This window comes from Calypte anna, chromosome 19, assembly GCF_003957555.1.
Source record: "Calypte anna isolate BGI_N300 chromosome 19, bCalAnn1_v1.p, whole genome shotgun sequence".
In the NCBI taxonomy this organism is placed as follows: Eukaryota; Metazoa; Chordata; class Aves; order Apodiformes; family Trochilidae; genus Calypte; species Calypte anna.
Window position 1 is genome coordinate 5,388,718 of NC_044264.1, and position 12,281 is coordinate 5,400,998.

The 12,281-nt window shown below is 59.5% G+C and overlaps 1 protein-coding gene across 1 annotated transcript; it reads left to right on the top strand.

Annotated features, from left to right (window-relative positions):
* The first annotated feature begins 534 nt into the window (after positions 1-534).
* LOC103529638 (ras GTPase-activating protein 4) lies at positions 535-12,276 on the top strand. Its single transcript, XM_030462681.1, has 20 exons — positions 535-603; positions 4,551-4,607; positions 5,028-5,141; positions 5,467-5,528; positions 5,638-5,770; positions 6,067-6,148; positions 6,662-6,793; positions 6,880-6,971; positions 7,622-7,745; positions 7,847-8,000; positions 8,335-8,399; positions 8,604-8,716; positions 8,788-8,974; positions 9,199-9,336; positions 10,066-10,374; positions 10,449-10,586; positions 10,666-10,801; positions 11,293-11,413; positions 11,500-11,558; positions 12,155-12,276. The coding sequence occupies exons 1-20, from the start codon at positions 539-541 to the stop codon at positions 12,274-12,276; spliced, it is 2,403 nt and encodes an 800-aa protein (XP_030318541.1). The 5' UTR covers positions 535-538.
* Positions 12,277-12,281: the final 5 nt, after the last annotated feature.

A 12,281-nucleotide genomic window follows, 5' to 3' on the forward strand; every position in this document is an offset into this window, starting at 1 on the left:
CTCCCCCCACCCCCCCGAAACTCCAGCGGTCCCTCCGAGGGTGCTGCAGCTGGCGGATGCGGTGCTTAAAAAACCCCAAAAGGTAAAAATCCCAAGGAAAAAGTGGAATCCCCGCGTCAGCGAGGAGCAGCAGCTGCTGGGCGGGGGGCTTCAACCCTTTATGGTCCTGGGGGGAGGTGAGGGCAGCAGGGACTCGAGGGGAGCCGGGGCCTTCACTGCCAACCCTGGCGGGGCTCTGGGCTGAGCACCCACGGTTTGCACCTCCCTGGGACCGGGGGACCCCGCGGGGACGGGGCGGGAGGGAGCGGGAACCCCCGGCAGCGGCAGCCCCGCGAGGCTCCGCCCACATCACCCGAGACCCCGCCCCTTGGCCGACAGCCGATCTCAATCAGCCAATCACCGCTGGGAAACCGCTCCTTTCCCCGCCTCTTTCCCCGCCCCCCCACGCTGATTGGCTGCCGGGGCCGCCGGCCCGCACATGGGTGCGGGGCTGCCGGGGCCGCGGGTTCGAGGCTCCGCTCCGCTTCCCCCCCGCACCATGGCCCGGCGGAGCGCCCTCTCCATCCGCATCGTGGAGGGCAGGAACCTGCCTGCCAAGGACATGTGAGTGTCCCCGGGGGACAGGAGGGCTCGGGGGGGGGGGGGTGGTGGCATCCCCCTGGGGAGTGTCCCCCAAAAGGTCCCTGTGGTTTGGGGATACACCTCCCCAGGGTGGCTTTGGGGTGTCCCCTCCTGCTTTGGAGGCTCAGCCCGAAGGGTTTGGGGAACACCCTGGTTCTAGCTGTGCTTGGGGGTTCCCTGCAGGGTGGCTTTGGGATCCACTTGCTTTGGAGCTTCTCCCAGGGTGGCTTTGTGGTTGACTTCCAGCAGTGCCTGTGATTTTTTTGGTTCTTTGAGGTTCTCTTGCGTTTGGTTTTCTCCTTAGGGCATCTTTGGGGTCCCCTTGCATTCTGTGTCTCCCTCCCAGGGTGCTGTTGTGCTGTCCCCTCAGCAGTGCCTGTGCTTTGGATCTTGCCCCAGGGTGGCTTTGGGGTCATCTTGCATCAGGGGTTCTCCCAAGGGTGGCTTTGGGGTACCTCTTGCTTTGAGTGTTCCCTCAGGATGGCTTGGGGTGTCCCCAGGAGTTCTCAGTGCTTTGGGAGTTCCCTCAGGAGAGCTTTGGTGTCCCACCTGCTTGGGGACACCCTCTTGTATGGCTTTGAAGTTGCCTGTCATGAGCAGTCAGTGCTCTGGGGTGTCCCCCAAGAGGAGTGGGGGTACCCCCCGTGCTCTGGTCTCTGTCACTGCTCCATCCCCATCCTGGCCACGGTCCAGGGGAGCTCCAAAGTGGCTCCTTGGGTCAGGATTGCCTCCTTAACAGCCCCACCAGGGCTCACGTATCCCAGTGGCATCCACATCGCTCTGATCCTCAGGGGCTGGGATGTGGGGATGTGTTGGGGTGGGACAGGGGGGTGGCATCAGAGTGGCCCCAACCACAGAGGCAGCAGGAGGCTGTTGAGGAGCTCTCAGCTGGTGGGCAGGGTCAGGGCTGCCAGAAAAACACCAAAAATCCCCACACACAGCCGTCATGGAAAAAGAGGATAAACAAGGAAAGAAACATGACTTTTTTTTTTCTTTTTTCTTTTTTTTTTTTTTTTAAATCCCTTGGGTCAAGGCCTGATTTTTAAATCTCTTGGCACAACTCCAGCCCAGGAGCTTGAGCCAGTGTGAGTTACTCTCTGATTTTTAGCAGAGCCTGGTGCAGGAAGGTGCTTGTGCCATAACCCCCCCTGAGTGGAGTGTTCCAGAGCAGAGACTTTGGGACAGGGCATTGGATGGGGAGAGCTGCCACCCTGAGGACACTAAATCCAGCACCCACTGCCACCTGACCCTGGCTGTGGCTGCCTGCTAGCCCCTTCCCCTGGGGCTTGGGGTTCCTCTTCTCTGCCCTGCTCAGCCTTTGGGATCACCTCTGGTTTCCCCAGGGAAAATTCATCTGCAGGGTGCAGGGTGTCAGTGCCAGCCCCGGGTGTGTTTGCAGACACCCATGGGTGACAGGACACCCCCAGATCCCTCCTGAGCCCCCCAGCTCCTGCAAGAATCAGCACAGGGAGTGACAGGAGGAGGATTTGGCTATGGTTTGTGACACCCCCTCAAGGAGCCACCAAGGAGCTGTGACCCCAGTGATTCCCCGGGGTTTTGCCCTGTGGGTTTCCCCCCTCCTCCCGCTGTAGGATTTCCCCTCCTTCCTTTTGCCTTCCGAGGCAGAGCCCGCCCAGCGATTGGCACCGTGCAGCCACCAAACCATAAAACTGCCCACAAAGCCGCAAAAACCTCCTCCTGCTTTTACCCTCAGGGAAAAATAAAACCGTGAAGGAGCCGCAGCTTGGCCCTGGGGGGGTCTCTGCCTCTGTCCCCCCCATCCAGGGACATGATAGGAGTGAGAGCCCTCTCCCAGGGGGCAAAAATCTTCCTCTGTATTTTCCCGGCAGGGAAGTGAAGAAAATGGTGAAAACTGTGAAAATGGTCTGCTTTATTTGTTTGTGTATTATTTCTTTGTTCCCCCCTCTCCAAGAGCTGGGCAAAGGGAGTGAATTTCTAATTACAAAGCTCGATGCCTCCCTTCCTTCCCCCCCTTCCTATTCCCCCCCCCCCTCAACCCCAGCCCTGCCAGCTGGGACAGATGGTTGCAGGGAGCAGGCACATTTATCCCCACCCCCCTCCCGATTTATACCGAGCTATCCATCTGCAAAGCCTCAGCCTTCATTTCCTCTTTTCAAAGCTCAGCCTTCCCCTTTCCTCACTCCTTCCCCATGCACCAAACCCACCTCTAGCTTCACCTCCCGGGGCCACCGGGGCCAGCACTGAGGGACCCGAGGGGGGTGACCACGGCTGTGCCCCGTGTAGGTGTCAGCAGGATGCCCAACACCCAGAACCTTGTAAATCTCTTCCCCTGACACCTCCCACACCCTGGTTGGTATCCAGGGATGGTCACCACGGGCAGGCGATGTCACCCGGTGCTGTATCGGGTTCCCCGCTTGCCTTTGAAAGGAGGGGGGTGGGGGGGGCTTATCCCCCACTGATGTGGACCACAGGTTCCCCAGCAGCTTGGGCACCTTGGCAGCCCTTGGAGAAGGGATTTTTGCCCGCCCTGTGGTTTAATCCCCAAAGCACACAGAGCCCCAGCACTGCAAGGACGGCTTGGTGGCACTCGGTGTCCCGGGGGACATCCCCGAGTCAGGGACAAGGTTTCCCTGCTCCCATCTGTCCCGCGTTGCTGGGCACAGCTCAAGGTGGGGACAGATGTTCCCTTTCTGCTTTCCTGCTCCCTGCCTGCCTGGTGGTTTGGGTATGACAGGAAAAATCAACCACAGGCTCCGGGTGACGGTGGCTTCTTCCGCTGCCCTGGTTACAGCCAGGCACGGGAGGGAGCTGGGGACAGGCAGAGAGATGCTCTTAGCAACCTGCCTGACCCCAAGTGCTTGAGGGGCCCGAGGATGGGGATGCCTGGAGAAACCCCACACACACAGCCACGTTTTGCAGGGCAGGGAATCCCCCTCCAACCCCTTTAATCCCCCAACCTCTTTAATCCCCCCCAACCAACCGGCCCTCAGCCGCTCTCCTTTTGGGATGGGGAAATCCCTCTGTGCTCAGGGTCCCACTGTGTGTGTGTGTGTGTGTGTGTCTGTGTCCCATTCAGGGACACCCGTGCCTGGCTAATGAAGGCTGCCAGAACAGTGTTAATGAGTAACTGGCTGCTCCCTGCTCTGGCTGCTGCCTGTGGGATGGGAGCCACAACTTTTCTTTCCACCACCCTCTTGGCCAGCACCCAGGTCCTGCCGGCTCCTCTGCATCTGGCCAGAGCCCCCGCACCCCACAGAACCCCCAACCCTGCCTGCAGCTGAGCCACCTCGTTTCTGCTGACCTGGGGCAATCAGCTGTTGACGGGTCATTCATTTGTTTCTGGCAGAGGAGGGATGGTTTGTTTGGGTTGTCCCCAGGGAGGAAGCAGGGTCAGAGCATCGTGGTGGCTGCCAGCAGCCTGTGGCACACGCTGCTCGCCCTTCACACCCTCTGCATCACTGCGGGTGTCCCCGGGGATGTCCCTGTCCCTTTGGAAGTGTTTAGGCTCCGGAGATGGAGGAGGCTGCTGCAGCCCCACCTCCCAGTGCGTGCCATGGGGCTGCGGGTGCCTGGAGCCGTTTCGGGGAAAGGGTGGGTGCTGTTTGTACTTCGCCTTCCTATTTGGAAAACAAAAAAAAAAAAACCCAAACCAGTTCCAGCTGCCAGCAGGATGCAGTGGCTGAACATAAGCCAGGGATGTGTTTCCCTGGGCTGGGAGCAAAGCTGGGATCACCACGTGCCTGCAGCCATGGCCACCAAAACCTTTGGCTCAGTGGGGTGCACCCAGCACCCCACAGCCCTGGGGTGTCCCCACAAAGGGTGCGTGTGAGGTCCCTGCTTTGAGGGGAAGACTCATGGTTGCTCATGACCATGAGAGCCCCATAGGGTTGGGGTTGGGGCCAGGGGGGTGGCAGTGGCACTGATGAGGCCATGTTGTGTCCTTCCAGCACCGGGGCCAGTGACCCATACTGCATTGTGAAGATTGATGATGAGGCCATCATCAGGTGAGTGGCTCCATGTACCTGCCTGCTCCTCAAACCCACAGGCAGACCTGGCCCCTGGCAAGTTCCTCCATCTACCCTGCTGCAGGCACATCATCATCACCATCGTAATAATTATTATTGATAATATTATTAATAATATTATTCATATAGTTGTTGTTATTATTGCTACTCCTATTATTTACTCCCTGCTTTGGGTTGAGCTGCTCCTCCATGATGTCTAACAGCTCATGGCCACCCTCTAGGCCACCCCCATACCTTGCCAAGGCCCCATCCTCTGCCCCAGCTGAGGGTTTAAAACTCTGGGTGATGCCCCAGCCGTGTGTCACCAAAAAGCTGGCAGGTTCACAGGGCTGAGGAGCTGGGCAGTGTCCCCATGAGGCAGCCCCATTCCTCTTGTCACCAGAGCCATCTGCCCCACAGGACTGCCACAGTGTGGAAGACACTGTCCCCATTCTGGGGGGAGGAGTATGAGGTGCAGCTCCAGCCCAACTTCCACAGTGTCTCCATCTATGTCATGGATGAGGATGCACTCAGGTACGGGCACATCAGCTGTGGGGCAAAGGGGGGGTTTGGAGGTTGGCAGCTATGGCTGCCTCTGTGCTCAACCCCCATGGCAAACACTGGAGAATCCACACCTTGGGTCTGTGCCACCTTGGGCTTTCAAATGGGTGAAGTTTTTTATTTTTCCTCAAGCTTATTTTCCAGTTGGCAGCACAGAGTGGCTCTGTGGGGACAGACACGCTGTGGTGGCACCACCCCAGCTCACCTGGGTCCCTTGTCCCCCACCAAACCGTGGGCCAGGGGCTGCCCCTGCTGCCAATCCCACCCATCTGTCCTGCTCCTGGCTTTTCTTTTCCAGCCGTGATGATGTTATTGGGAAGGTCTGCATCACCCGGGACATGCTGGCAGAGCACCCCAAGGGTAGGAGATGAGTGGCTGGGACCTGTCTCCCATCCCTGCAACAACTTGGTCCTGAGGACCCCCAGTGACACCCCCCACCCCTCCATGAGGGTTCCTCCTGTTCCCACAGGCTACAGTGGGTGGGTGAGCCTGAGCGAGGTGGACCCTGATGAGGAGGTGCAGGGAGAAATCCATCTGCGGGTGGAGGTCCAGGGCAAGCAGGGTGACCGCCGGCTGCTGTGCTGCACCGTGCTGGAAGCCAGGTAAGAGGTGACACAGGGGGGTGATAGGGGGCTGGGTGGGAGCTGGGATGTGTCCAGTGAATCCTGGCTGCTCCGTGTCTCAGTTTCCCCACTCCATCAGGGTCTTCTCAGTTGTCCCTCCTTGAGTCCAGAGCATCCTCCCCACCAGTCCACAGCTGATGGGGGTCCTGGGGCTGGGCCTATTTTATCTGCTGAGCTTTAGGGTGTGCATCTCAAACTGCTGGGGAACACTGAGTGAGTAAAATACCCATGGGTATTTTAGGAGGATACTGGCTAATTTCCCCCTTTCTTGGCAGGGATTTGGCCAGGAAGGACCGGAACGGTGCCTCTGACCCCTTCGTCCGCTTGCGCTACAACGGGAAGGCACAGGAGAGCACTGTGAGTCCAGCTTCATCTTAACATCATCCCCAGCCTACAGGCAGAGCAGGGGAAATCAGAATCATTGACTCATTTTAGTTGGAAAAGACCTTTCAGATCATCGAGTCCAACCATTCCCCCAGCACTGCCAAGGCCACCACTAAACCACGTCCCTGAGAACCACATCTCCGGGGCTTTGAAACCCCACCAGGGATGGGAACTCCACCACTGCCCTGGGCAGCCTGGGCCAGGGCCTGACAACCTTTTCCTTGAAGAAATTGCTCCTCATTGCCAATCTAAACCTCCCCTGGTGCAACTTGAGGCCATTTCCTCATGTTCTACCACCCAAGATGGTTTCTTGGGATGAAAGACTGACCCCTTCTCACTCCAACCTCCTTCCAAGCAGTTGTGAAGATCGAGATGGTCTCCCTTCAACCTCCTTTTCTCCCAAACTCAGCCAGGAGCCTTCCCTGTCCCTGGCATCCCCAGTGTGATGTCCCTGGAGGACTGGGGATGAAGCTGTTGCCTTTGCAGGTGGTGAAGAAATCCTGCTACCCCCGTTGGAACGAGACCTTCAAATTCGAACTGGCTGAGCCCGCCGGGGAGAAGCTCTGTGTGGAGGTGTGGGACTGGGACCTCGTTGGCAGGAATGACTTTCTGGGCAAGGTAAGACCCCAAATCTCGTCCCTGCTTCTGGGGGCCCAGCCCAGCTGCCCACCTGACCCCCTCCTGCCCTTCTCCTCCTCTCCTAGGTGGTCTTCAGCGTCCCAGGGCTGGAGGCAGCTGGGCAGGAGGAGGGGTGGTTCAGGCTGCGGCCAGAGAAGTCCAAGCTGAAGGACGATGAGTGAGTCTGACATGGGGGTGTTGGGGGGTGCTGGGGTGGGCCTGGTTCCCACAGGGGTGCTGGGGAGGAGGTTGTTTCTCCATCTCTTTGGAGGGGCAGCTCCTGGAAATGCCTTTGTCTGGGGGGCTGGCAAGTACAAGAGAGCCCCACCTGCAGGCCCAGGCTTTCCCACCTCCTGCTTGGTGAAGTAGTTCTCCATCCATCCATCCATCCATCCATCCATCCATCCATCCATCCATGTCTCCATCCATCCATCTCTCCATCCATCCATCTCTCCATCCATCCATCTCTCCATCCATCCATCTCTCCATCCATCCATCTCTCCATCCATCTCTCCATCCATCCATCTCTCCATCCATCCATCTCTCCATCCATCCATCTCTCCATCCATCCATCTCTCCATCCATCCATCCATCCATCCATCCATCCATCCATCCATCTATCCATCCATCCATTTCTCCATCCATCTCTCCATCTCTCCATCCATCCATCTCTCCATCCATCCATCCATCCATCCATCCATCCATCCCTCCCTCCCTCCCTCCCTCCCTCCCTCCCTCCCTCCATCCATCCCTCCATCCCTCCATCCATCTCCCCATCCCTCCCTCCATTCCCCCATCCCTCCACCAACCCTCCCTGTGCCCCTGCAGGTCCCGGGGCAGCCTGGGCTCCCTGCAGCTGCAGGTGAGGCTGCGGGATGAGACGGTGCTGCCCTCCCCCTGCTACCAGCCCCTGCTCCAGCTCCTGTGCCAGGAGGTGAAGTCAGGGCTCCAGGTGAGGGCTCCACACAAAGCCCTGCTGGGGCACCCACCCTCCTCTGGCTGGGACACGTGTGTCCCCTCAGGCCATCACGTCCTGGTACCTGTCCCCACCAGGATGGCCAAGTGCATCTGGTCACCCTTCTGGATGAAACCACCACAGCCGAGTGCCGTCAGGAGGTCGCCATCAACCTGGTCAAACTCTTCCTGGGCCAAGGGCTGGTGAAAGAGTTCCTGGACCTGCTCTTCGAGCTAGAGCTGGCCAAACCCTGTAAGAGTTTGGAAGCTGGAGGCTTCTGACCATTTCTTGAGACTGCAAAACCTCTGGGACCTTGCACTGTGATTTTATGGGGGGAAAAAATTTCTTTTCCCCTGTGCTTTGGGTGGGAAGCTGTTGGGTTCATCCCAAGCAGCTCGGAGATTGGTGAAGGGGACAGGTGGTTTGAGGTGTAGGATCTCCCTGTAACTCCACATGGAGTGGGCAGCCCCTGTAAATACCCCCCATTATTGCAGCTGTGTGGTAGGTGACCCGTGGCTGTTACCCAGCCCATAGCCCCTGGTTTTTTGTTTTTGTTTTTGTTTTTGTTTTTGTTTTTGTTTTGCAGGTGAGCCCAACACTTTGTTCCGGAGCAACTCCTTGGCCTCCAAGTCCATGGAGTCCTTCCTCAAGGTACCACCCCACCCAAACCCTGCTCTTCCCAGGTCACCCAGGCTGGTTCCTGGGGAGAAGCACTGCTGGGGTTGTAACTTCCCCTGGGACTGGGTGGTTGGGGAAAATCCACCCCCTCTGGGTGACCCTTACCAGGGAATCTGGGAGTACCAGTACCTCTGGCTGTGCCCCCCCATCACTGTCCCCTGCACGGCCCCTTGGCAGGTGACAGGGATGCCATACCTACACGCTGTCCTGGGCCCCACCATCACCCGTGTCTTCGAGGAGAAGAAATACGTGGAGCTGGACCCCGGCAAGGTGGAGATCAAAGACGTTGGGTAAGGGGCTCAGAGGGTGATGGGTTTGGGGGGGACCCCGGCTGTGGGGCTGAGGCTGGTGGTACCCACAGGTGCTCAGGGCTGCACCGGGTGCAGACGGAGGGCGAGGTGATCGAGCAGGGCCGCCAGCACCTCCAGTCCTACCTGGATGAGCTGCTGGACACCATGGTCAGGTCGGCCCCGGCGTGTCCCCCCGTCATCCGTGCCGCGTTCCGGAGGCTCTCCCAGCGTGTTGGGGAGCGCTTCCCACAGCACCAGGTCAGGCTTGGAGCAGGGTCAAGCAAGGGAGACAGGGGACACCGGGTGCTATCCCCAGCTTTGGTTGGTGGGGTCCCCTCTTGGACACCCAAACACCAACGCTGGTGTTGGTCTCCAGCCCCCGTGTCCCTGGCGCGTGGGTGGACGCGGTGCCTGGGGGTATACGCGTTGGGACAGCCCCTCACGTGTCTCCCCACCACCACCACCGCCTTGGTTGGCTACAGCACACCAAGTTTGTGGCTGTCACCAGCTTCCTCTGCCTCCGCTTCTTCTCCCCGGCCATCATGACCCCCAAACTCTTCCACCTGAGGGACACCCACGCCGACGCACGCACCAGCCGCACGCTGCTGCTCCTGGCCAAGGTGGGAGGTGGATGGGGAGGGGACACTGAAGGGTGGTGGTGGGGACACTGAAGGGTGGTGGTGTCACCAAGTGGGGCTTTGGGGTGATTGGCTGACATAGTGAAGGGTTGGGTCCCCCACCAGTGACACTGCTGTCCCCAGGGGTGCATTAAGAAGAGTGGGGAGTCAGTCGAGGGAGGTTCTGTTCTTCCTTTACTCTGCCCTGACCCAGTTCTGGGTTCTTCAGTTCATCAAGTACAAAGAACTGCTGGGGAGAGTCCAGCTCAGAGCCACTGGGATGGTGAGGGGACTGGAGCATCTGCCAGAGGAGGAAAGGCTGAGAAACGTGGTGCTGCTCAGCCTGGAGAAGAGTAGAGGGAGGGCTGGATCTCCTTAATAAATATCTAAAGGATGGTGGTGGTGGTGGCACAGGTGACAGTGCTGGTGGCACCACTGGTGTCAGGAGGATGGGAGCAGCCTCAGTGGTGTCCCGTGACAGGACAAGGGGCGGTGGTCACAAAATGGGGACACAGGAGGTTCAACCTAAACATCAGGAAAATCCTCTGTGTGGATCAAGGTCTCAGAGCACTGGCACAGGCTGCCCAGGGAGGTGGTGGAGTCTCTGGAGATACCCAAATCCTGCCTGGATGTGTTCCTGTGGGATCTGCTCTAGCAGGGGTGTGGGGGGTGTGACTGGATGATCTTCAGAGGCCCCTTCCAACCCCCACCATTCTGTGTTTGGAATTCCAGGCTATCCAACTGGTGGGCAACATGGAGCCAGTGTCCGGGCGGGCCAAGGAGACCTGGCTGTCCCCATTGCTGCCCGCCCTGCAGCAGGGCATCACCCAGATGAAGGACTTCATCACCCAGCTGCTGGGGATGGAGGAGGAGGCAGGCGAGGGGCAGCCCCTGGGCCCCCCCACCACAGTGGTCAAGGAGGGGCCACTCTTCATCCACAAGACACGGGGCAAAGGTCCCCTGCTTGCTGCTGCCACCAAGAAGCTCCATTTCTGCCTCACCGGGGAAGTTCTCAGCTTCAGCAAGAGCCCCAGCACCGAGGTGGGGAGGTGCCAGGGGGGGTGGTGAGGGTGGTGACAGGGTGAGTGGCACTGACTCTGCCATGTCCCCACCAGCGTCTGGGTGCCATTGCCCTGGTTGACATCCTGGCTGCTGAGAAGGTGGAGGAGAAGAGCTTTGGGAGCTCCCACGTCATGCAAGTGGTCTACGTGGGGGCGGGTGGGCACCAGGAGACAGCCTACCTGCAGTGCAAGGTGGGATGGGGACATGGAGGGGTGGATAAGGGACATTGCCACCCCCCCAAGGGTGTCACAGTCCCTCACTCCCCTGCAGTGTGTCAACGAGCTGAACCAGTGGCTCTCAGCCCTGCGCAAGGTGTGTGGCAACAACCCCCGTGTCCTCCGTGCCTACCACCCCGGAGTCTTCCGTGGGGACAAGTGGAGCTGCTGCCACCAGAAGGAGAGGACAGGTACCCAGGAGACCCCTCTTTGGGTGTGAGATGGTGACCATCGGGGCCACCAGCATCCTGGCTTGTATCAGGGATTGTCCCCTTGGGTTGCTGCATGGTGAAGCCTGGGGTCAGGTTTGGGACCCTGGGGACAAGAAGGACATTGAGGGACTGGAGAAGGGCGAGGGAGCTGGGAAAGGGTCTGGAGCACAAGGAGAAGGGGCTGGAGAACTTGTGAGGAATGGCTGAGGGAGCTGGGGGTGTTCAGCATGGAGAAAAGGAGGCTGAGGGGGGAGCTTCTGGTTCTCTACAGAAGGAGCAGAGTGGCCCTGGAGTCCCCATCCCTGGTGGGGTTCCAAAGCCCTGGAGATGGGACATGGGACATCTCAAGGGACATGGGACAGTGGTGGCCTTGGCAGTGCTGGGGGAATGTTTGGACTGGGTGATCTGAAAGGTTTTTTTCCAACCCAAATGATCTGATGGTGGCTCTGTGGTGACCTCCTGTCCCCTAGGGCTGGGCTGTGACCGCACCCGCCACGGTGTCACCCTGCAGGGCTGGAGTGACCCCCTGGACCCTGCAGCTGAGGCACAGAGGCTCTTCCAGCACCTTCAGGGGCTCCAAGGGACCCTCAGGTGAGCCCCTGCCCTAGGGGAGACCCCCCCCTGCACCCCCACCTGACACCAAGGTCTTCTCCTTCTCCTCCTCCTCTTCTCCCCAGGGAAAAATACTGGGAGCTGCTGGATCCTGAGGGCACCCAGAATGGCCCCCGGGGTGAAGGTAGGGTGGAGGTGGGGAAGGTTTTGGGGACCCCAGTGGTGACATTTTGGTTGGGACAGGTCCCTGGGGGTTGGGGTGTCCATTCCAGTAGTGGTGACGTGGGTGATAGTGCTGGTGGCACCAGTGATGCCCCTTTTGATGGCCCTACTGATGATGGTGGTGGTGGCACCACTGATGGTCCCACTGGTGGTGACACGGGTGATAGTGCTGGTGGCACCACTGGTGTCCATGCTGGTGGCCCTACTGATGGTGGTGGCACCACTGGTGGCTCTGCTGGTGGCATGTGTGATAGTACTGATGGCCCCACTGGTGTCCATACTGGTGGCCCTGCTGCTGCTGATGGTGGTGGCACCACTGATGGTACCACTGGTGGTGACACGGGGGGGAACAGTGCTGGTGGCCCCACTGGTGTCCATTCCAGTGGCCCTACTGATGATGGTGGTGGTGACATGGGTGATAGTGCTGGTGGCACCACTGCTGTCCCTTTTGGTGGCCCTACTGATGATGGTGGTGGTGGCATCACTGGTGGCTCTGCTGGTGGCAGCTGCGGTGGTTGGGGGGTGCTGGGTCTCACTGCTGTCCCTGTCCCCCCACAGGTGCCCCCCTGCCCCAGGGGCTGTCCCAGCTCTTCCGGGTGCTGGGGGAGCTGGAGAGCTGCCACCAGCGGGCACAGCCCCCGGCCCCCCCGACCCCTGCCCTGCTCCAGCTGCAGGCGTGAGGGGC